General features: G+C 41.7%; 1 protein-coding gene across 1 annotated transcript in view; it reads left to right on the forward strand.

Moving 5' to 3' along the window:
- LOC134802855 (paired amphipathic helix protein Sin3b) overlaps nt 1–19,591 on the forward strand; it is a 76,200-nt gene extending 56,609 nt beyond the window's left edge. The window contains exons 22-30 of the mRNA XM_063775591.1: nt 1,770–1,937; nt 2,609–2,697; nt 8,007–8,153; nt 10,191–10,365; nt 11,586–11,767; nt 15,094–15,234; nt 16,225–16,329; nt 16,762–17,030; nt 18,089–19,591. Coding sequence (XP_063631661.1) covers nt 1,770–1,937; nt 2,609–2,697; nt 8,007–8,153; nt 10,191–10,365; nt 11,586–11,767; nt 15,094–15,234; nt 16,225–16,329; nt 16,762–17,030; nt 18,089–18,221 — 1,409 coding nt within the window. The 3' untranslated portion in view covers nt 18,222–19,591. The remainder of the gene's footprint in view (nt 1–1,769; nt 1,938–2,608; nt 2,698–8,006; nt 8,154–10,190; nt 10,366–11,585; nt 11,768–15,093; nt 15,235–16,224; nt 16,330–16,761; nt 17,031–18,088) is intronic.
- The last annotated feature ends 4,170 nt before the right edge of the window (nt 19,592–23,761 follow it).

The raw sequence follows: 23,761 nt of genomic DNA on the forward strand, positions 1-23,761 counted from the left end.
GCGCTCCAAGACGCTCTACAACGAGGTGGAGAGCGCGTATGCGGCCAGGAAACCCGGCCCGCATCTAGTGGTGGACTATCATATGAAGAACCGGCAGGAAGGTACGTCTCATATCACTACTCAACTTCAAGCAGAACGACCTCAAGGCCATGCGCTCCAAGACGCTCTACAACGAGGTGGAGAGCGCGTATGCGGCCAGGAAACCCGGCCCGCATCTAGTGGTGGACTATCATATGAAGAACCGGCAGGAAGGTACGTCTCATATCACTACTCAACTTCAAGCAGAACGACCTCAAGGCCATGCGCTCCAAGTCGCTCTACAACGAGGTGGAGAGCGCGTATGCGGCCAGGAAACCCGGCCCGCATCTAGTGGTGGACTATCATATGAAGAACCGGCAGGAAGGTACGTCTCATATCACTACTCAACTTCAAGCAGAACGACCTCAAGGCCATGCGCTCCAAGACGCTCTACAACGAGGTGGAGAGCGCGTATGCGGCCAGGAAACCCGGCCCGCATCTAGTGGTGGACTATCATATGAAGAATCGGCAGGAAGGTACGTCTCATAATCATTAACTCCTTGAGATTAGCACTCAATTCCATGACATGAGTATTCATACGATTTTGAGTGAAAAAACTGTATAAATCTGTTGTACAAAACTAACCCATTAGCGCCCATTGTACCCACTTGGGTATACCTGGGTTACACTGTTAGATTCGATTTTCTACTTAGGCTCATTTAGACGGTGCCAAAAACTCGCATGCGAATTTCAATACATTGCGGTATTTGATTGGTCGGCTGAATTTGTATGTAACCAATAGTCCTCAATGTAACTAAAATCGCATACGAGCTCGCACGCCGTCTAAATCAGCCCTAACTCTACCTAAGCTTTAAAAAAATGGTGGGTTCCTAAAAGTGAGTGTAGGCGTAATGGGCTAATTTTGCGTAAGCGTTTAATCGTATAAATAATACAATTTTTTTTCCTAAAATAAAGATACTGGTATGAGACAATGATGAAACACATGCGATGTGCAATAACAGATTCACTGTGGTGATACACGCATGCTGCCTTCCTACTGAAGTCTCCAAAAATTAAATATATTATGTAAAATACAAATACGGAAATCCTTTTTTAATGCCTTCTACACAACTTGAGGTACCTACTTAGTTATGTATTAGAGGCACCAGTACGGTTACCATCAGTTTCTCACTGACATAAACGCCGTCGAGAACGTAATTTACTTTCTATACATCCCGTTTGCACTAATATGCGAGTGCGAGCGAGATGTATAGAAAGTAAATTACGTTCTCGACGGCGTTTATGTCAGTGAGAAACTGATGGTAACCGTACAGGTGAAATTTTTATTTCGTTCCATCTTATAGCTATAGTAAGAACAATATAACTGCAACGATTTGGATGCATACGCAGTGCAAGTGTTATTTATACGTCATAATTTCATAGAAGTTTGACGTTTAAAATAACACTTCAGTTCATGCACAATTTTATTTAATATATTGGTATTTAATGGTCACAGCAGAAATTTCTCTTGAAATTGCGACGATTCAGAATGTAAACAAACAAGATGGCTGTCATTCACGATCCACATTCCACAGATAAAACACAGATGACACGCGATTTTGGAATTATTCGAAAATAATGTTATAACCCGCGTATATTCAGATTTATCGCCTTTTACTACTGACAAGATTTGCTTGACCAAGTATATATCTCATGTTGAACTAGCATTTAACATGTTTCTGTGTCACCAGCTATCAAAGTGGTCCGCGACGCCGCCGAGCTCCTGATCCACCACGCGCGGCGTCAGACCGGCATACAGAAGGCGGAGAAGCGCCGCATCAAGCAACTGCTGAGACACTTCCTGCCGGACCTGTTCGCGCATCCTCGGCAGCCGCTCTCCGACGACGAGAGAGATGAAGGTATGTAGAGTTGTAGCCCTGGAGGCCTAGATCACTTTCGTCTTCCTTCGACACGGCAACCACATAATAGTGACCGGAAAAAGATAGGCAACCTAGTTCATTCGTGTTGTACAAGTTGTATACTTTCCATTGAAACTTATTTCGTTCGTCAGACAAATCGGTGAAATTTGTCGAAAGTAATTTTTTTTTTTCAAAAAATCATTAAAAATAGCCTTGTCCAATGTCCATATTTCTTTAGGCAACCCTATTTATTTATGTTCTGGAAGATATTAATGATATTATCTTTCTTAAAATATAATATATTTCATCCGTCAGGCGTATTGGTGAAGATCGACCATATATACCGGATCTTAGACCATACCTACAATTGGTGTAGAGAGAGAAATATATTGAGTGAATTAAAAAACGCAAACTATACTTATAAGCTACTTATTACTATCCTATTATATTGTGGTTTCATCCATCTGAAAATACACATTAAAACCACAAAATCTTCCAATTTCGATTTTAAAATAACTTACTACAATACACTATGATGAAACCCATGCGATGTGCTTACACAGAATCCCACTGTTGAATAAACGCATGCTGCCTTCCTACTGACACTCCCACCTTCACAACTATAATTTAACCGACTTTACACAGGATATTAACAATTTATTTGTTTACAGAAGAGAAAGAGGAGCCTTCGAGCCCGGCCGGGAGCCCTACGGCCGAGACCGCGGCTGAAGACAAAGCCGTCAAACAAGAGAAACAAGAGGTATGGGATATGTAATATATAAAACTTTCGCGTTTTGAACACATATTAACTCTAGAGATGCACCGGATATTCGGTTACTATCCGACCAGTATATTAATATCCGGCCGGATACCGGATAGTGACCTACTAATCGGCCGGATACCGGATAGTAACATTGCTTGATTTCGGAGTAAACAAAATTGTATTTAAGAAACAGTCACGGTCATAATCTTACTCGTTATTATTTTAAAACAATTTAAACATTCCACTCACTTACACGCGCACTCATTTCGAACCTAGAAATGAGTCCTCGCGAACGTTTACTACGAAACGGGTCAAAACCTGCACAATGCGCACCTGAAAAACCGAAATGTAGGTATAGTTCCGCCGGCCGGATACCGGATATTCGGCCGATGGGCAGGCCGAATATCCGGTATCCGGCCAAACAACTATCCGTTGCATCTCTAATTAACTCACATTTATAGATGGGTCGCGATAGACCCGTCTATAAATGTGAGTTAACACATTCAATACCACTAAGTGCTACGGGTTACGCTCGTAGCGCGTAGCCACGGTTTCGTCGTATGTAGCGCGTAGTCGCTACGAACAGTGTACCCGACAGTCGGGTTCTTGGTGTTGAATGTGTTAATATGTGATGTGTGTCAAAGATTAATAGTTATTTGTTTTACAAGGGGGCAAAGTTGTTGTTTTACCGCTCGTGCTAATATTGATACCTGTGCAAACGAAAGATTGCAAAATTGAAAAATGGTTCGAAAAATGGAATCTTGATCGTTGCGAGGGTTTCAAAGCACGAGGGTTAAACAAAATTTGCACCCGAGTGAAATACGAAATTTTTCACCACACCAACCCGAAGCAAATATTAAATGCAAAATATCAAACAAAATCAAATTCAAATGAATGTTATTAAATATTTATCATCCAAAATCATTTAAAAGTTAATTCTACCAGCAAACATAAGAAAACAACTCAAATATTGCATTTAATTACTTTGCCTCACATGTGAATAAAATGCAACTTTGCTATCAGTTTTTGAAGTGCAAAGTAAGCCTTTCCGAGCTGGTGTGGTGAAAATACATTTACAATAGTGCCTTTTTCAAGTAAACACTACTTCCACAATCCGACATACTGTCGCGCCAATCATGTGCTAGGCCTACTGGAAGAGGGGCTTTAAGAGCGCTCTTACAAGAAAAGTCGAAATAATGCAAAATTGATGATACTAGTCGACGAAATTCAGGACTTTGCGCTCATTATTAGAAACAATGAGTACTTGTTCCAGTAAAAGCGTCTTCTTATCTTTATAAATATCGTTGTAAATATTAGAAAAAGGACTTATTCAATTAGTAATGATTTTTTTTCTGATGGTCGTTTCCGAAAAACCCCGTGAAGCACTGAATGGCGAGCTCTTATTTGGAAATGTTGAGAATTTTACTCTGCTAAACCTGGCTATTTTGTATTACTAATACCCTGTACTTTAGGCATATCAAACTATATTTTTCCTACATACCTTTGAGAAAGAGAAAATCAAAGTAAAACGAACTCGATTTTCTCTCCGAAACAAGTGTCAATTCCTACGAAAATCTACTTAATATCGAAGTCATTTTCATACTCAAGCAATCTGCAACGTTTGCTTATACTGTTGGTATACATTAGTGTTTATGAAATTCCACTATAATTTTTTGGCAATTTTTTGAAAACTACTCTATATTACCGATGACGCGCGCTGCGCCAGCTCAGTGCCGCGGCAGAGCTTGTAGAGGCAGGACGTGTGTCGGTCGGCTCCGCACATTTTCAACGGCGACGACGAGGTTTTTTATCATTGTGTGCGGCGGGCGCCGTGTAAAACGCTATACTGTGTGCGTGTAAACCGCAACGAGAGACTTTGATCCTAGCACTGTTTTTATAGTATTATAATTTATAATGGTACAGTTTAATAAACTACCGGACAGGATTAAAAATATTTGAAACGACCTGACATTCTATATGTATTTATTTGACTCAAGATAGTACTCAGGGTCTGATGATGGAGCCGGAAGGTGGTCACCGGTACCAATCAACCATGCAACTAAACCACTTCGTGTTTAGGCTCGTTTTATTCATCTCAACAAGATCTTTGACACAAGATAGTACTCAGGGTCTGATGATGGAGCCGGAAGGTGGTCACCAGTACCAATCAACAATGCAACTAAACCACTTCGTGTTTAGGCTCGTTTTATTCGTCTCAATAAGATCTTTGACTTAAGATAGTACTCAGGGTCTGATGATGGAGCCGGAAGGTGGTCACCGGTACCAATCAACCATGCAACTAAACCACTTCGTGTTTGGGCTCGTTTGATTCGTCTCAACAAGATCTTTGGCACAAGATAATACTCAGGGTCTGATGATGGAGCCGGAAGGTGGTCACCGGTACCAATCAACCATGCAACTAAACCACTTCGTGTTTAGGCTCGTTTGAGTCGTCTCAACAAGATCTTTGACACAAGATAGTACTCAGGGTCTGATGATGGAGCCGGCAGGTGGTCACCGGTACCAATCAACCATGCCACTAAACCACTTCGTGTTTAGGCTCGTTTTATTCGTTTCTATAAGATCTTTGACACAAGATAGTACTCAGGGTCTGATGATGGAGCCGGAAGGTGGTCACCGGTACCAATCAACCATGCAACTAAACCACTTCGTGTTTGGGCTCGTTTGATTCGGCTCAACAAGATCTTTGACTTAAGATAGTACTCAGGGTCTGATGTTGGAGCCGGAAGGTGGTCACCGGTACCAATCAACCATGCAACTAAACCACTTCGTGTTTAGGCTCGTTTTATTCATCTCAACAAGATCTTTGACACAAGATAGTACTCAGGGTCTGATGATGGAGCCGGAAGGTGGTCACCGGTACCAATCAACCATGCAACTAAACCACTTCGTGGTTGGGCTCGTTTGATTCGGCTCAACAAGATCTTTGACTTAAGATAGTACTCAGGGTCTGATGTTGGAGCCGGAAGGTGGTCACCGGTACCAATCAACCATGCAACTAAACCACTTCGTATTTAGGCTCGTTTTATTCATCTCAACAAGATCTTTGACACAAGATAGTACTCAGGGTCTGATGATGGAGCCGGAAGGTGGTCACCGGTACCAATCAACCATGCAACTAAACCACTTCGTGTTTGGGCTCGTTTGATTCGGCTCAACAAGATCTTTGACTTAAGATAGTACTCAGGGTCTGATGTTGGAGCCGGAAGGTGGTGACCGGTACCAATCAACCATGCAACTAAACCACTTCGTGTTTGGCTTCGTTCGATTCGTCGCAACAAGATCTTTGACACAAGTTAGTACTCAGGGTCTGATGATGGAGCTGGACTGTGGCCACGGGTACCAGTCTACCATGTAACTGAACCACTTCGTGTTTGGGCTCGTTTGATTTGTCGCAACAAGATCTTTGACACAAGGTAGTACTGAGGGTCTGATGATGGATCCGGAAGGTGGTCACCGGTACCAATCAACCATGCAACTAAACCACTTCGTGTTTGGCTTCGTTCGATTCGTCGCAACAAGATCTTTGACACAAGATAGTACTCAGGGTCTGATGATGGAGCTGGACTGTGGCCACGGGTACCAGTCTACCATGTAACTGAACCACTTCGTGTTTGGGCTCGTTTGATTCGTCGCAATAAGATGTTTGACACAAGATACTACTCAGGGTCTGATGATGATAGACAGGTACCCGTCGCCACCTTCGCGCTCCATCATCAGACCCTGAGTACTACCTTGTGTCAAAGATCTTGTTGAGATGAATAAAACGTGCCTAAACACGAAGTGGTTTAGTTGCATGGTTGATTGGTACCGGTGACCACCTTCCGGCTCCAACATCAGACCCTGAGTACTATCTTGTGTCAAAGATCTTGTTGAAACGAATAAAACGAGCCTAAACACGAAGTGGTTTAGTTGCATGGTTGATTGGTACCGGTGACCACCTTCCAGCTCCATCATCAGACTCTGAGTATCACCTAGTGTCAAAGATCTTGTTGAGACGAATCAATCGATCCTAAACACGATGTGGTTTAGTTGCATGGTTGATTGGTAATGGTACCTTCCAGCTCCATCATCAGACCCTGAGTACTGTCTTGTGTGAAAGATCTTGTTGAGACGAATCAAACGAGCCCAAACACGAAGTTGTTTAGTTACATGATAGACTGGTACCCGTGGCCACCTTCCAGCTCCATCATCAGACCCTGTGTATCTTCAGTGTCAAAGATCTTGTTGAGACGAATCAAACGAGCCTAATCATGTTACTACATGGTTGATTGGTATCCGTGACCACCTTAATCATCATCAGATCCTCAGTACCAGTTCGTTTTTAAACCCTCGTTGATACAAACTTTACAACCTATAGGTACCAAATGCAATGACGAAACATGTAAATAAGCGAGTAGGTACCTATAATTTCTTTCGAGTAATATACCTTCATAAGTACGAGTATGGGGCTATTCATAAATTACGTCGTTTCAAATGGGCGGAGTGGGGGGGGGGGGTGTCTGGACATCGGATGATGGTAACATGACGTAGGAGGAAACAGATTCATCCGAAGCTTGATTTTTGGATGATTTGAGGGGTGGGGGGGGTCAAAAATCGTCAAAAATAGATGACGTAATTTATGAACAGCCCCTATGTACATTTGCACTGCATTTAGTATTTTCGTACTTACCAAATAACAGTTTTAGAACTTTAAAAGTTAAGTACAGTTAGTGTTGTTATGGTTGATTTCAATATGCTTCGCGAAGGATCAAGAATGTTTAATCCATCATTGTAGTGCGAGTGTGGTAGAAGGGATCGGCATACTGAGCTCGCACGGCCTGCCGCAGCGCGTAAAATACCTAAACTCGCTCAACGCCGAAATGTAATAGCGCTCTTAAAGCAACGATTCACATTGCCTGTGTGTTTTCCATTATTCCATATAAAAGTACATAAACACAGACGTCTTTTAAGTCTTTTAACGCTCTTTAGGGTTCCGTAGCCAAAGGGTAAAAACGGGACCCTATTACTAAGACTCCGTCCGTCCGTCTGTCTGTCGCCAGGCTGTATCTCATGAACCGTGATACCTAGACAGTTGAAATTTTCACAGATGATGTATTTCTGTTGCCGCTATAACAACGAATACTAAAAACAGAATAAAATAAATATTTAAGTGGGGCTCACATGCAACAAACGTGACTTTTTGTGCCGTTTTTTCGTAGTGGTATAGAACCCTTCGTGCGCGAGTCCGACTCTCAATTGGCCCGTTTTTTTTTTTCACTTACTAACGTTGTTATGTTTGACAGTCGTCAGAATCCGACAACGCGTCGGACAAGTCGTCGCGCCACCACAAGAATGACAAGGAGAACAAGCCGAAGAACAACAACCACGAGCCGCGCACCGACAAACTAGAGGCCAAGGACGAGGACGACCTTAGAGACCATCCGCCTAACGTGAGTCGCAATACACAGTTGCTAAGCGGGCCAGGTGTTCAAAATGATCTTGACGCGACTTTATTGTTAAGGGAATAAGAGCGTGTCAAGGTAATTGTGAACACCTTGCCCGCTTAGCAACTTCTGCTGCTGACTGTACAAAGAAATTGGACAGGTGGAATACCGTATATAGTTCGTTTTTTTTAGCATTAGAATAAAGGTAAACAATCTTGATGTGTCTTTTAATTGAAAAACACATTTTAAAAATAAGTTACGGCAAATATGTAACAATTATGAATCTGATACGATCATTTATATTCTTCTGCTTCATAAGTTACTGATTTTTAAAAAGCGTTTTTCAATTAAAAGACATGTCAAGATCGCTTACCTTCTTTCAAGTTCTTTCTAATGCTAAAAAAAACGAACTATAGCTAAAGTATTTTGTTGAGCAACACTTGATCAGTTTTGATGTCCGTAATGTCCGTACCAGGACCTTTGATGGAAAGCCACAAACATTTTTATAGTCTTAAGGGGCCCACAGATTACCAGTTCGCCGGACGATATCAGCCTGTCAATTTGGCATTTGACAGCTCCGAAAACTGACAGGCTGATATCGTCCGGCGAACTGGTAATCTGTGGGCCCCTTTAACCTTTTGAATGTCACAGACGGCAATTGACGTCAACGCAAAATAGTGACAACGACGCCAAAAACTGCATTTGACGTCGATCGTTTTTTGATGAGAAACCTACTGGAAAACACCCCACTTTTAAATCAATTTTTTAACAAGCAGATACGTCTGCGAGCGATAGGAAAAAAAAACTAACTAAACGTAACTTTTTCCATTTTTTCCTTTAATATAAAACCCCACTTTTAGGTTGACATTTATTCACTAAACTAAATTTTACCCCCGTGGCGTCAGTGGCACGGCGAACGGATGCGCCGTTTGGCGAAAAGGTTGAAATAATAATATGATATGAGACAATGATGATACACGTGTGGCTTCCCACATGGCCACTGACAGATTCACTGTGGTTGATACACGAAGGCACACAACCTGAGTCTCCAACAAAAATATGATTTATAATCAAAACTATAGACGGTCAAGCAAATCTTGTCAGTAAAAAAAGGCGCGATATTCAAATTTTCTATGAGACGATATCCCTTCGCGCCTACATTTTTCAAATTTGCCGCCTTTTTCTACTGACAAGATCTGCTTGACCAAGTATACATAATACGAGGATTTGACGAAATTATGCCGTTTATTTAACATAGCTTCGTCGCGCTTGTGAATTCTGCTATGCTGTCAAATGTTGCGAAAAAAGATTTTTTTATCGAGTATTATTTTGATTTTTGAGAATCTAGCCCATATCAGAAATTGTAAGCCGAGCGAGGTAAGCATCGTAAACGGTCAGAGCCCAAGGCCGTTCGCGCGGGATCTGTCCGTCATACATCGGTTAACCTTTTCGACGTCGTGTCAAACACAAAAGCTGTCATTCGGACGCCACGTCACCAAAGTGTCAAAACCGAAATTGAACTTTATGCATATGCACGTAAGTGTATGTTGCTTTGTGGTCTATGACGGATTAATCCGTCTTTGGCGTGGACCTGCGTCGCGGATATATCCGTCGTTGGCGTCGAAAAGGTCCTTTTGAATACATTAAACTAGTTTTTATTTTCCTGGATTCGTCGATCTATGAACTCAAAACAAAAACGGGCGTTTTAACTTTGGACGCATAGATTGACGAATCCAGCAACATAAAAACTAGTTTGATGTATTCAAAATGTACTTAAATACAAAATACAGTACGTAGCTGCCCCCTTTTTTAAATACCTTTTGTCGTTAAATTTAAGTAATCTCGATTATTTAACAGTGGCGCTAGTGTGCATGTTGATGGGCTCTTAAACAAATGTATAACGGTCGGCGTTAGTCGAGCGTTCCGGCCTTCAGTTAAAGTGTAAGATTCTATTGCGATAAAAACATGATGTTAAATCTATATGGTTAGTTTTTCTTACTTTTAGTGTCAGAAATAGTATATGAATAGATATTTGTTCCCTAGGAGGCACGGTTCGTGTGCACGATGTCTTGGTACATCTTCCTGCGGCTGCACGGCATCCTGTGCCAGCGGCTCGGGGCGCTGCGCCGCGACGCGCTGCAGCTGGCGGAGCGCGAGGCCCGAGAGCGCGCGCAGCGCCGCCCCAGCGTCGCCGCCGCGCTGCGCCTCAAGCCCAACAGTCAGTATCGCCATCGATAATGAAATACCGAGAGTGCTCTGCTCACTCCATACGTCACTTTACTTAGACCGCTTAATAACTAGAGTCGCGTTTAAGAGCTTACCCCTCTGCCGAAAAACTTGCACAATTGTGCAAACTTTTGTATGGAATGACACGGCTATTTGTACGTTACGTACAAATCATTTAGAAATAGCAATACGTCCCCTCCCCCGAAAGATCGGCAGACTGTTTCGTACAGAACATGACAGCCATGACGTCTCCAGTTATTAAATGCTCTAAGTCAGTTTTAGTACCAAAACGACTATTATTTTCGTAGTCGACATCTAGCATCGAGTAGCGGAATTATCCGAGAAACCGTTTGCGAATATCTTTATTACTGATTACCGTGACTAAGCGCCACTTGCACCATCCCACTAACCAGGGGTTAACCGGTTAAACCGTTAACCCAGTGTCAAATTGTACTAGTAACCATAGTAACCCCAGGTTAATGGGATGGTGCAAGTAGCGCTTATTGGCAAATTCGCACCGTAGTACAATTAATTCGCTGCAGTCCCTTACAGACTAAGGCCACAAACAATTATTTAGTCATAAAATAATAATAATAATATGATGAGACAATGATGATACACGTGCGGGGGGCACTGACAGAGTCACTGTGGTTGATACACGAATGGTGCCACTGAGTCTCCAACAAGAATACGATTTATAATCAAAAATACAATGAACGTTTGACGAAATTGTGAATATGTGTATAGCTTTGTTGCGTTTGTACCTCTAAATTATGTTATGCTAAAGGGGCCCACAGATTACCAGTTCGCCGGACGATATCAGCCTGTCAGTTTTTCGGAACTGTCAAATTTTACTTTTAACTGACAGGCCAATATCGTCCGGCGGACTGGTAATCAGTGGGACCCTTAACATAAACCGTTGAGAAAAGAGAACCTGTGATTACAAAATTCAAAATTTACTATGACAATAAGCCTCTATACACTCTAGTCTCTTTGCCGACACTAAGTTGTCAAAAGTCTGTGACTTGAGTACTCGCACCTTAATTCGTAAAAACGCCATTACATAACGATATTGCAATTAAATTAAAGGTTATTTTAGAATTATACCTATTATTCAAATCAATTTTTTTTTTCTTCGCCATAGGTGTAAATACATTAGTTTAAAATGAATACAGGCCAGATTACATTATAATCTCAATATAACGTTTCCAGATCTTCCAGCGGACGCGTCATCCCCCGCAGACTACTACCCTGCGCTACTAGAACTAGTCCGCGGCGTCCTAGACGGCAACACCGAGGCCACGGCGTACGAGGACGCCGCCCGTGAGATGTTCGGCATACACGCCTACCCCGCCTACACGCTCGATAAGCTTGTGTGGAACGCCGTGCGACAGGTACGGAATACCCGCACTACTGTAACTAGCGGCTAGACAACACCGAGGCCGCGGCGTATGAGGAGCCGCCCGTGAGATGTTCGGCATACACGCCTACCCCGCCTACACGCTCGACAAGCTTGTGTGGAACGCCGTGCGACAGGTACGGAATACCCGCACTACTGTAACTAGCGGCTAGACAACACCGAGGCCGCGGCGTACGAGGACGCCGCTCGTGAGATGTTCGGCATACACGCCTACCCCGCCTACACGCTCGACAAGCTTATGTGGAACGCCGTGCGACAGGTACGGAATACCCGCCCTACTGTTACTAGCGGCTAGACAACACCGAGGCCGCGGCGTACGAGGAGCCGCCCGTGAGATGTTCGGCATACACGCCTACCCCGCCTACACGCTCGACAAGCTTGTGTGGAACGCCGTGCGACAGGTACGGAATACCCGCCCTACTGTAACTAGCGGCTAGACAACACCGAGGCCGCGGCGTACGAGGACGCCGCTCGTGAGATGTTCGGCATACACGCCTACCCCGCCTACACGCTCGACAAGCTTGTGTGGAACGCCGTGCGACAGGTACGGAATACCCACCTTATTGCGACTGAATGGTATTCCAATCTGTTGGTCCATTTGTATCTTACATTTTGCTTTATGAGAGAGTGAGACGCAATGTCATTGGACAGGTCGAATACCATCCTTAGATTCTAGGAGTTGGCAAACTTTTGACAAGGAGCCGATTGCAGTAAAATTCGTCAATCTTAAGAATTCTAAGTGTTCATTTTGTCAGTGTTGTCAATTACTCATTGTATCTTCAGAGAGCCGCGGTTTATTGACCCCTTTAGTATTAAGATGAAATGTAGGCAGAAATAAACTTTAATTACAAAAAAAATGATGTACAGTCTGCTGTTATTACGAGACAATGATGAAACACATGCGATGTGCAACAACAGAATCCCTGTGGTGATACACGCATGCTGCCTTCCTACTGACGTCTACAAATTCAACCATATGTAGATGTAGTGCATAATTGTTTTCCATCGTATTTTCTCGGAAACGTTCGTATTTGTCATGCTACATCAGTCAACCTCAGTACTTTTTGTACCGAGACCACAGAATAAATAATAGTACTAGATACAGAAGACTCGCTCTCTAACAAAACGCGTCTGTTACGATCAGGACAGATATGGCCGCTAGGTGGCGACAGCGCCACGCGCGGCTTATGGCTAGCCTAGTGATTGCAATCCGGATTATTCGAAGTTCAAAAATCCGGATTTCGGAGCGTTTGAAAATCCGTTTTAAAATTCGGATTTTGAAAAGAAAAAACCGGTTTTTCGGATTTTTTCCCACCAGTACTAATTTGCTCAAAATTAATGCTAATGCGAAATAAAAAGTGGTGCACATGAAGCGGTAACGCGGGAGAGCTATTGTCAGCCGGGCATTGCGCGTCGCGCACTCGCTCGCACCTGTATGCTTGCCCCGCGTCCGCTTTTTTTATTGGCGTAGCAGCTCAAGTAACAAAATTTGGTACTATAAAAGTCCTGAGAACGTTTTGGAGCGTGCTAATTAGTGTTCATGATTAGCACTATAATGGTGTTGTCTTCTTCTTTGTCGTCACACTCTTGTCAGAGTGGTCGTGGTCGTCATGTCAGGGCCGGTGGCAAGCTTCACAATCCGTCGCCATTCCTCCCGTACTGTAGCCCTTCTTGTACATTCATGGCGTGGTTCATTGAAAATGGTGTTGTAAACGTTTACAAAACCCCAGATAGGCCCTAGTTTTATCACTGATTTATTCTATAAACATTACATAAAGGCTCTCACGGTGATAAATCAGCTCTATGGTTGAAATGTAAAAGTGACGAGAAACGCTCTTTAGTACTAAAATAGTGCTGTCTGCAACGTTTATGTCGCAATTTGGAATTATAAAATTAACCAATGAAACATGTTTATAGTGCTATTTTGCACCGTAAACGATTCCAGTGATCTTTTTTATCATACTTGCGTCGTGGGTGCCTAAAATATTAAATAAGTTCATTCGCCATTGTTACTTATAGTGGCATTTGTATTTAGGTAATAAAAAGGATGTACTAAAAAGCATTTGTGGACCGTTACAATGCCGGTACATTGTACATGCGAAAATAATTGTATCGATAGTATCATTATGCTGATTTCAAACTTGACAATGCGCTCTCATAATTTTCATGTTTTAATTAAATTAAAATTAATAAAATAAGGACTTGTTCCAACTGTGGCTGCTATAGTACACATAGGCTCCAGCCGTGCCGCTAATGTGCTATTATGGCAGAAAACAGCAGCCATTTTTTAAGTTACGATTAAGGTTATTTAGCAACGTACCAGGTAACTTTTATGGTACTATATAGCACTATAGAAAAACTTTCATGACTTTTAGAGAACTCTTCTAGCCTTATAGCGATGTTAAGAGAGCTTTTAAAAAGCTAAAACGTTACGTAATGGTCGTGCAATGTCCTTTTATAGTGCAGATTGATCCTCTAATGGTGTTTACGATACTGCTACAATACTAGTACTATAAAAGTTACTTTGACGCATTATTAGTGCAAAATAGGTACATAAAAGCATCCGTAAAGTCGTCTATAGTATTAAATAGTACTATAATCGCTTTTTGCATGTCTATTACAGTGCAGCACTTTAAAGATTCTTTTGTATGATCCTATAAGCGTTCTAAGAGCTAAATTATAGTACTTAAAAGGTCTTTAATCTTATAGAAACAAAACGCTTTGTTAAAAACCTTTATAGTACAAGCAGTCACAATGGTTACCATTATAGGCCTACTATATCACTGTTTGGTGATAAAATGCCTTAGTTATAGAACCTTTTGTTACTTGGGAGTGTACGTATGTATTTTGTTTTTATTGTTTTTTAAAGATTTTGTTATTGGCGTAGCAGTGTACGCATTCTGTTTTTTTATTTTTAATAAAAACAACTTAATTTGATTGTTTGTTTCACTTTGCCTTTATGCCACATATTCCTTTCTTAAAATCCGGATTGAATCCGAACTTCGGATTTCGGTCAAACCAAAATCCGTAAATCCGGATTTGAAAAATGTTCACGGATTTGCAATCGCTAGGCTAGCCACAAAAATAGGTGTGGAACGGATGTACTTTTAGCTACCTGTAGCAAAGCGACGAAATCGCGGAGTGAGCCACGCCTGCCGAGACTGACTGAAATAGCAAGACACGTTTCCGTGAAAAAACGATGGAAAATTATTATGCACTACATCTGTAATGTAATTTTTATTTCAATTGAAATTTTAATATCGTTTAATGCAGCTTATGAATGTTTTTTTTTTTATGCAGCTGCAGCGCTGCGTGTCGGAGCCGTGGTCGCTGCGCGCGGCGGAGCTGGCGGCGCGCGGCGGCATGCGCGGCGCGCTGTCCTACGTGCGGAGAGCGCAGCGCTTCCTGCACAAGGACCACACCGCCTTCCTCATCAAACTGGTGAGGCCACGTGTACATCACTACCATTGACGTATAATATCTATGGACTGGGTTAACGGGCCCTAAAAAAGGTACTAGTTCAGCGGTGTTACTCACGAATTCCAGCCAATCGTGCAGTCTAACGCAACTAGTTGCGACCAATAGCGCGCGTGATGCGAACTCATCAACCAATCGCGTTGTAGCGGTGTCACACCGCTGTACTGGCCCGTAAGACCAGTCCCTAGATATCTATGTCAATGATCACTACACCTTATAAAAAAGTCCCCCGCCGCGTCTGTCTGTTTGTCTGTATGTATGTTCGCGATAAACACAAAAACTACTGAAATTATACTTCGTAAAAAAGTATTGGTTAATAGCTGTAGAGCTTTAATTCTCGAATATTTAACAATAGGGTATTATACTTTATTTAAAATAAATTATTTTATTATACATACACCATGCATGAAACAAAGCACCAGATAATTATTAGAGAAACACATATAGGAGTTATTTTTAAACACAAGTTCTATTTAATAAATCGGATAGAAATATAAAAAGTAGGTGAGTTGACCGTGACGTCACGATGTAATGTTTCATATTTAGCAAATCGTTTTGACAATACTGATTTGACTAGTAGAAAAATACCCTATTCAACAAGCTATAATTTCAACTCGAGCGTGTATGAGGAATGTAATGAAAGTGAAAGAGGTATGTCAGAATCGTAGCAAGTGGAAATCCGTGGTTTCTGCCTACCCCTCCGGGAAATTGGCGTGATTATACATTTGTAGTGCATAATTATTTTCCATCGTTTTTTCAAGGAAACGTGTCTTGCTATTTCGGTCAGTCTCGGTACAAAAAGTACTAAGGTTGACTGAAGTAGCATGACAAATACGCGCGTTTTCGAGAAAATACGATGAAAAACAATTATGCACTATACCTAAGTATGTACATCTGTATGTAAGTCTGACCTTAACATTACCATTTATTAATGTAATTCTGATTTGTTTACAGTACGGTGGTGACGAGTGTCGCGTCTCCTTTGAATTGCTGGAGAGTGGAGGAGAGGGCCGCGCTTCCCCGCACAACGATTCTTCGCGGTTGTCACCTACCAATCAGGTAAAAGATACTAATTTAAATATGTTTTGATAAATCGTTTACTCTGGCTTTATACAAAGTTTAAGACAATTTTTTATTTAAATATATTGCATTTGATTTTCATTACTAGTAATTATAATTTAGCGTTTAATTTTCAACTCGTCCGTAACTGGTTAAAGGTGGGTGAAATACCACCTTTGTCCAACGTCATTGCGTCTCATTCTCTTATTAAAGCAAAATATGAAACGCAATGCACACTGGATAGATGGAATACCAGCCTAGCTAGGTTTAGGAGGAGCGCCGCGAGCCGGATTACCCCTTTTTTAGCCGGAGCGGTTCTGTACTAAGCCTAATTGAAAAATAGAACACGAAAACTTTTTAGAAAATATCAAAGTAAAAATGGCCGATTTGTGTTTTAAGGGGGGACTTACTAAAAATAAATGTGTCTTCCAGTCGCGGCCGTCGGCGCCGAACGGGTCACCCGTGTCCCGCCTGGCCGCCTGGTCGCTCTACACGGAGCGCTACGCGCGCCCCGACCTGGCCCGCGCCGCCGCCGCCGCGCCCAACAAGCCCGTGTTCCTCGCCAGGAACGCCGCGCGCTGCGGCGGCGGCGGCGACAACGTGGCGCCGGGGGGCGGCGGCGCGGGGGGCGGCGTAAGGGGGAAGAGGAAACCCCACAGGATTATTGATAGGAGCGAGTGCACGCTCAGCGGCGGCATCAGGTAACAATTACATTTGGTATCTTAATTAACTCTGTGCCGATTTGCCAATAAGCTCGTCTTTCTCGAGAGAAACGCTGCGAGATGGGGGGGGGTTTGGGAACGATGTGCCCCCGGGGGACTCGGGGGCGGTGGGAAGACTGCGAGGGAAGAGGAAACCACCCGGAACTATTGATAAGGACGAATGCACAATCGATAACGAGATCGGGGAAGGAATTCTTCATTGTTGGATCATTATTCTATCTAGATTCCTAACTAACTCTATACTGACTTAGCGACAAGCCTGACCTATTCATGAGAAACGTCGAGTGCCGTAGCGACTCGGGATAATGTGGCCCTGGGGGAAAATGGAGCTGTGAACGCCCTTGCCCCGGTCAACGAAATTTCCTTATCTAAGGAGTGTCTTTTCAACAAGAGCTTATTTCTCTACGAACACATACAAAAGTAAGACACTCCTCGTCTGCCTCTCTATCGCTCGACTACGCAAGAGGGATAAAGAGACAAATAAGAAAATTACGATTTTTATTATTCGCAGTAGTCCCTTTAAGCAAGAACTAACACCTTATTCATAAAATTTTACGAGCCTGATTTAGTTAAAATTTGTGTTGTCCCTTTCTTACAAATACATAAATCAAAATTACACATAAAAACAAACGATTCATAAATAATTCAAGCCAGAAACGCGTTTATGAATAACATCATTAGTCATTTCATTCATTTTATGTCATTTTGAGACAACTTCAACTATCTATACTTGTGTCATTTGTTTGGCATACGATTATAAATATTGTAATAACATTTCTCCTTAATTTTTTGGTAGTAAAAAAACACAATGTGTGTTTTCTCCGTAAACTTCCACGACATCGCGTCAACAGAAGTTTCTTTCTCACCGTTACAATATTACGAATCAAAAAGCAATTTTCTACTTCTATATGATGAAACAAATTACCGTTTGACCACCATGATATAACTAATGGCTGCATTATATGTTCTGACATCCCTACAAACACCTCACAACCACCAATATCAACACTCTCCTAACCTATCTCTATCTCTTTCAGACTGGTGGCGTCGCGGCCGCACCACCTGTACCGGTCGGGGGCGCTAGCGGCCGCTCGCGCCTCGCACGCGCGTCTGCACGCCGCGCGCCGCGCCAAGTTCAAGGCGTGGCTGCAGTCCAACCCACACCGATGATCACACACCTTTTGAACCTACCCTTCCCCCCACTGTTCAACACTACAGTATGTACGGTTGACGACCAAAACTTACTGTATTACAAACAACTCAAAAACTGTATGGTCTAAATTTTGATATAGCATGCAGGTGATACGTTCCTGTATGAGAAAACTACGTTTCATGTAAGACCGAGTCATGATGAAAATAGTTAATTTTCATCGTGCGTGCAAAAGCATTCGTTTTTGCTTGAAAATGGTACACAAGTACGCGTTGTTAAATTTGAATCTTTATAACAATTCAGTATTAAAATAAAAAGATTTTCAAAAAGAACAGTGAGTTTTTGTTGCCAATCGTCAAAATGTACCCTTCAGCATTACGGCGGGATGATAATTAAAAAAACGTAAAACTTTGATATAAATACGTTTTACTATATAAATATTAATTAATAAAAATCCTAATAGATGTTTTACAAACCAGAAAGTCGAATACCGCGTATTCTACAAGATATAGTGCATAATTGTTTTCCATCGTATTTTCTCGGAAACGTTCGTATTTTTCATGCTACTTCACTCAACCTCAGTACTTTTTGTACCGAAACATGTCTGAAATAGCATACGTTCGTGCGTTTCCGTGAAAATACGATGGAAAATAATTATGCACTACATTTGCCTCTTTTCACGGCCGACTGAAATTCTAACTCAAATTTCTACGTCTATTGAAGGGTGTTATAGTTTGTTCAAAACTCATTAATCTTAAGCCAGAGTGAGAATATTGTTTATGTAAATACGCAAATAATTAAATTGATTCTTGCCTAGCAAGCGGCTAAATAATAAGAAAGTCCCGCTTATTCGCGATTTAATCTACTTATTGTGATTTCGATGTGATAAAGCACTTTTTAAATAATATTATCCGAATACGCGGGACTTGGTAATGCTAAGCGCTTTTGAAATGTTTATTTATTTGAATCCATCAATATACTTTTTGTATGCAGTTTCTTTTTATTTTATATTCTCAATGTCAAATAAATGTTAGATTCTGTAGCGCGTCTGTCACAAATGTATATAAAGTGTAATATAGATTATCTGTTCAAAGTCAATTATGTATTTATATAACGGCTATTGCCTTCAGCATAATATCGAAAGCACAAGTCACTCAAAACGGAACCTTACGCCTATGTAAATAAGTCCACTGTTAAGGCCAGTCCGGACGGGACAATTTTGGCCCAATCTGATTAAATTGCCTCATCATATCAGGTGGTGTGACGCAAAAATGATATTGGCTCGCTGATCTCACTTGATTCAATTTTAAGATTTTGACCTATCAAATGGAGATGAGGTCGCAAAAATGCCAATTTTCGACGCTAGTATGCGCGATTGGGGGAATTTTTTTTTTTCGAGCGCTCAAATCTCGCCATTAATCTAAAATCGGTGATTTTAAATTGTGTATATGTGGACGCTTGATGAGATTGACGCCAATTTTTTTACTGATCGGTCGATTAGATCGTCCCGTCTGGACTGGCCTTTATAAACAAGAAATTCAGAGTTAGACCAAGTCTGCAACGATTTTGATAGCACACGCGGTGCAAGTGTTATACGTCATAATTTCATAGATTTTTGACGTTTAAAATAACACTTGCACTGCGTGTGTTATCAAAATCGTTGCAAACTTATCTCGGTCTTAAGTTTAACCTCCGGTTTGAACGTCCAAATATTATAGTTTTAATCACAAACGATATTCTCGCTCTCAAAAATTAAACTACTGGTATTAAAGTCGGTCCAAATAGGGCACAGGGTATCTTAAAACGTACACGCGTCATTACATTTCTTTGGGCCGGTTTTTGCCAATGCATTTTTAAAGGGGTAATCTCATTTTTACTGTTTTTTTCGCCGAACCGCGTTTTAGTGGTGAGGCGTAGTGTAAGATGGCGGCGACCGGAAGTGTGACGTCGTTTCCGCTTGCCGCCAGATCTCTTTAAAGTACAGTGTGTCAGTGTATATAGCAGAGTGAGCGTTAGTGTTGTTGAAGAACCAATCTTGTTAATTTGTAAAGAAAAAATGACTTCAAGAGAAATAAATATTATTATATTTATAATATACTTGTGTTTTTATTGAGTTAGAAGCTGAACCCTTTAATTCGCGACTTCTAGCTATAGTTTTCAAACTGGAAGGGTACGATGATAGAATAGATGTCATCTCCATAAAATTTATAACCTAAAAAACCGGACAATTGCGAGTCGGACACGCTCACCGAGGGTTCCGTGCTTTTTAGTATTTGTTATTTGCAACAGAAGTACATCATCTATGAAAATTACAACTAGACAGCTATCACGGTTCATGAGATACAGCCTGGCCCCAATTTCACCAGGGTGACAGGTGCGACAATTGTAAAATCACTGTTGCTGACGTCACAGGCATCCATGGGCTACGGTTACCACTTACCATCGGGCGGGTCGTATTCCTGTTTGCCACCATCATTGTTTTATTAAAAAAAACTTTATAATATCGGAAAAAAAACAGATATTTCTTTTGTGAAGTTTCTGACAATTGTCAAGATTTAGAAGAATTGTAGGTAATTCTTGACAGGTAATGAGTTATATGTCGGAATTTCGTGACAATTGTAGTGTTTCTTGTGACAATTGTCATAAACTTAGCAAGAGAAATATCTGTTTTTTTTCCGATATAATAAAGTTTTTTTTTAATAAAACAATGATGGTGGCAAACAGGAATACGGCCCGCCCGATGGTAAGCGGTAACCGTAGCCCATGGATGCCTGTGACGTCAGCAACAGTGATGTTTTACAATTGTCGCACCTGTCACCCTGGTGAAATTGGAGCCTGGTGACAGACAGTGGAGTCATAGTAAAACTAATGCCAAATGGCGCAAAATTATACTAAATTGACATCTATCATCGTACCCTTCCAGTTTGAAAAATATTATAGGAGGCATACAGTATCGACTAAAAGCACAACACAATCTAGAGTTAGACCAAGATAAGTCTGCAACGATTTTGATAGCACAAGCAGTGCAATTGTTATTTATACGCCATAATTTCATAGAAGTTTGATTTTTAAAATAACACTTGCACTGCGTGGCTATCAATTTTTTTCAATAGTGTTAAACTAAATGGCGTTGTTCTTACGGCTTGAGCTAAGTAGGAAGAGCTGAAGAGAAGAAAAAGTGAAATTAAACTGCGATGTATCCCAACCACGCTTTTATTTACAATAAATAAATAAATAAACCATAAAGGCAGAGTTGTGTAAGGCACAGTATAAGAAATAAACATATAACCATTTGTGTAGTATTTTCTATATGACAAAACGCTTACCTATGGGCAGGCGTGGCTCACTCCGCGACTTCGTCGCGTCGCTACAAGTACATGCGGCCCACACCAATCTTGGTGTCTAGCAGTAGTGGTTGCCGCGCACCGCTACGGAACGGACGGTGCTCGCGCTTGCGCCCCCTAGCGGTCATATCTGTCCTAATAGACGCGTTTTGTTAGAGAGTTAACGTTTTGTACCTAGTACAATTATTTATTCTGTGGTAATAGACGCGTTTTGTTAGAGAGTGAACCTTCTGGTACCTAGTACCTTTGCTAGTACTATTATTATGCTACGGGTAAATTCCATTATTAAAACGTGACGTCACAGTTCTTTACGAAACTATCAGATCTAATCTAGACTAGATAACGTATTGTTGCCATCGAGCGGAAATACTGAATAGATTTGTAAGAAGTATTAGTTATACTAGATATGTAAACAAGTATCAGCGTTCAAAAGGTACTTTTGTCAGATAGTAGAAGAGTCGGCCGCAAATTTTCTAACCGACTTGATACCACGATGAAATGCACAATGGTTTCCCATAAAAGTGATGCTAAGACCGAATTCGATAGTCTGCCACGGCGGAACTTGCCGAAAGTACGAAAAAGAAGGCCACTTCCGGTGCGAAAAAAGGGGGTTGATTTAACCCATCTGATACCGAAATAATAGTTATGGCAGCAGTTAGAAATTTACATGTAGACACAGAAAAGCGAAGTCTGCCAGTATTTTTTTTTGCCGGAAGTGCTTGGCAGACGCTCTCAAAGGTGGCCACCAGGACCCCTAATTTAACCCATCTGATACCACCATGAAACCAATTCCAGTCGGTAGGTATGAACCCTCATGTCAGGAATATATAAGTCTGCCAAGGCTTTTCCTGCCGAAACACCTTGGCAGACGAGATTATGTGAGCAAGGTAACCATCGGTTACCCTACACTAACCCATCTGATACCACCATGAAACCAATTCCAGTCGGTAGGTATGAACCCCCAGTTTAGGAATATATAAGTCTGCCAAGGCTTTTCCTGCCGAAACACCTTGGCAGACGAGATTATAAGCAAGATGACCATCGGTTACCGTACACTAACCCATCTGATACCACCATGAAACCAATTCCAGTCGGTAGGTATGAACCCTCATTTCAAGAATATATAAGTCTGCCAAGGCCTTTCCTGCCGAAACACCTTGGCAGACGAGATTATGTTAGCAAGATGTACATCAGTTACATGAAACCAATTCCAGTCAGTAGGTATGAACCCGCATTTCAGGAATATATAAGTCTGCCAAGGCTAGGTCTTACCCATCTGATACCTTGTTTGACAAGTCCAGTCTGCCAAGTCAAGTCTGCCAAGGCCTTGGCAGACTTATATATTCCTGAAATGCGGGTTCATACCTACTGACTGGAATTGGTTTCATGTAACTGATGTACATCTTGCTAACTGGCAGACTTCGCTTTTCTGTGTCTACATGTAAATTTCTAACTGCTGCCATAACTATTATTTCGGTATCAGATGGGTTAAATCAGCCCCCTTTTTTCGTACCGGAAGTGGCCTTCTTTTTCGTACTTTCGGCAAGTTTCGCCGTGGCAGACTATCGAATTCGGACTTAGCATCACTTTTATGGGAAACCATTGTGCATTTCATCGTGGTATCAAGTCGGTTAAAAAATTTGCGGCCGGCTCTTCTACTAAGAGAATGAAGTCAAGACATAAAGCGCAACGACACCTATTATTAATCACTGAAGCCTAGTTCGGACTACGAGTCCGCTTAGTCAGTAAATAGGGAGTATTAGGTACTGCAATGTTCTGCCGCCAGAGTGCAGCACTATGTTGTTTAGTAAACCATAGAGTAACTTATGATACTAGAAGTTAGACCAAGAAAAGTCTGTAGCTATTTTGATAGCCCACGCAGTGCAAGTGTTATTTATACGTCATAATTTCATAGAAGTTTGACGTTTAAAATAACACTTGCACTGCGTGGGCTATCAAAATCGCTGCAGACTTTTCTTGGACTAACTCTGGGCCTTAACTTAAACAGTTTTTTGACAAGTTTTCACAATGACATTGATGCATCAAGGCGGTTTGTTTACAGGTGGCCTACCGCGAAACGCGAAAATCGAAATATCGTTATCTGCCTCTCTATCGATCGAATCTTAGGCAAGAGTGATAGAGAGGCAGAAACTCGCGGTAGGCCCTGTGATTGCGTTTGTGACGCCCTCTACGCAGAGTTTTGCATAATATTCCCT

Source organism: Cydia splendana, chromosome 25 (genome assembly GCF_910591565.1).
Source record: "Cydia splendana chromosome 25, ilCydSple1.2, whole genome shotgun sequence".
In the NCBI taxonomy this organism is placed as follows: domain Eukaryota; kingdom Metazoa; phylum Arthropoda; class Insecta; order Lepidoptera; family Tortricidae; genus Cydia; species Cydia splendana.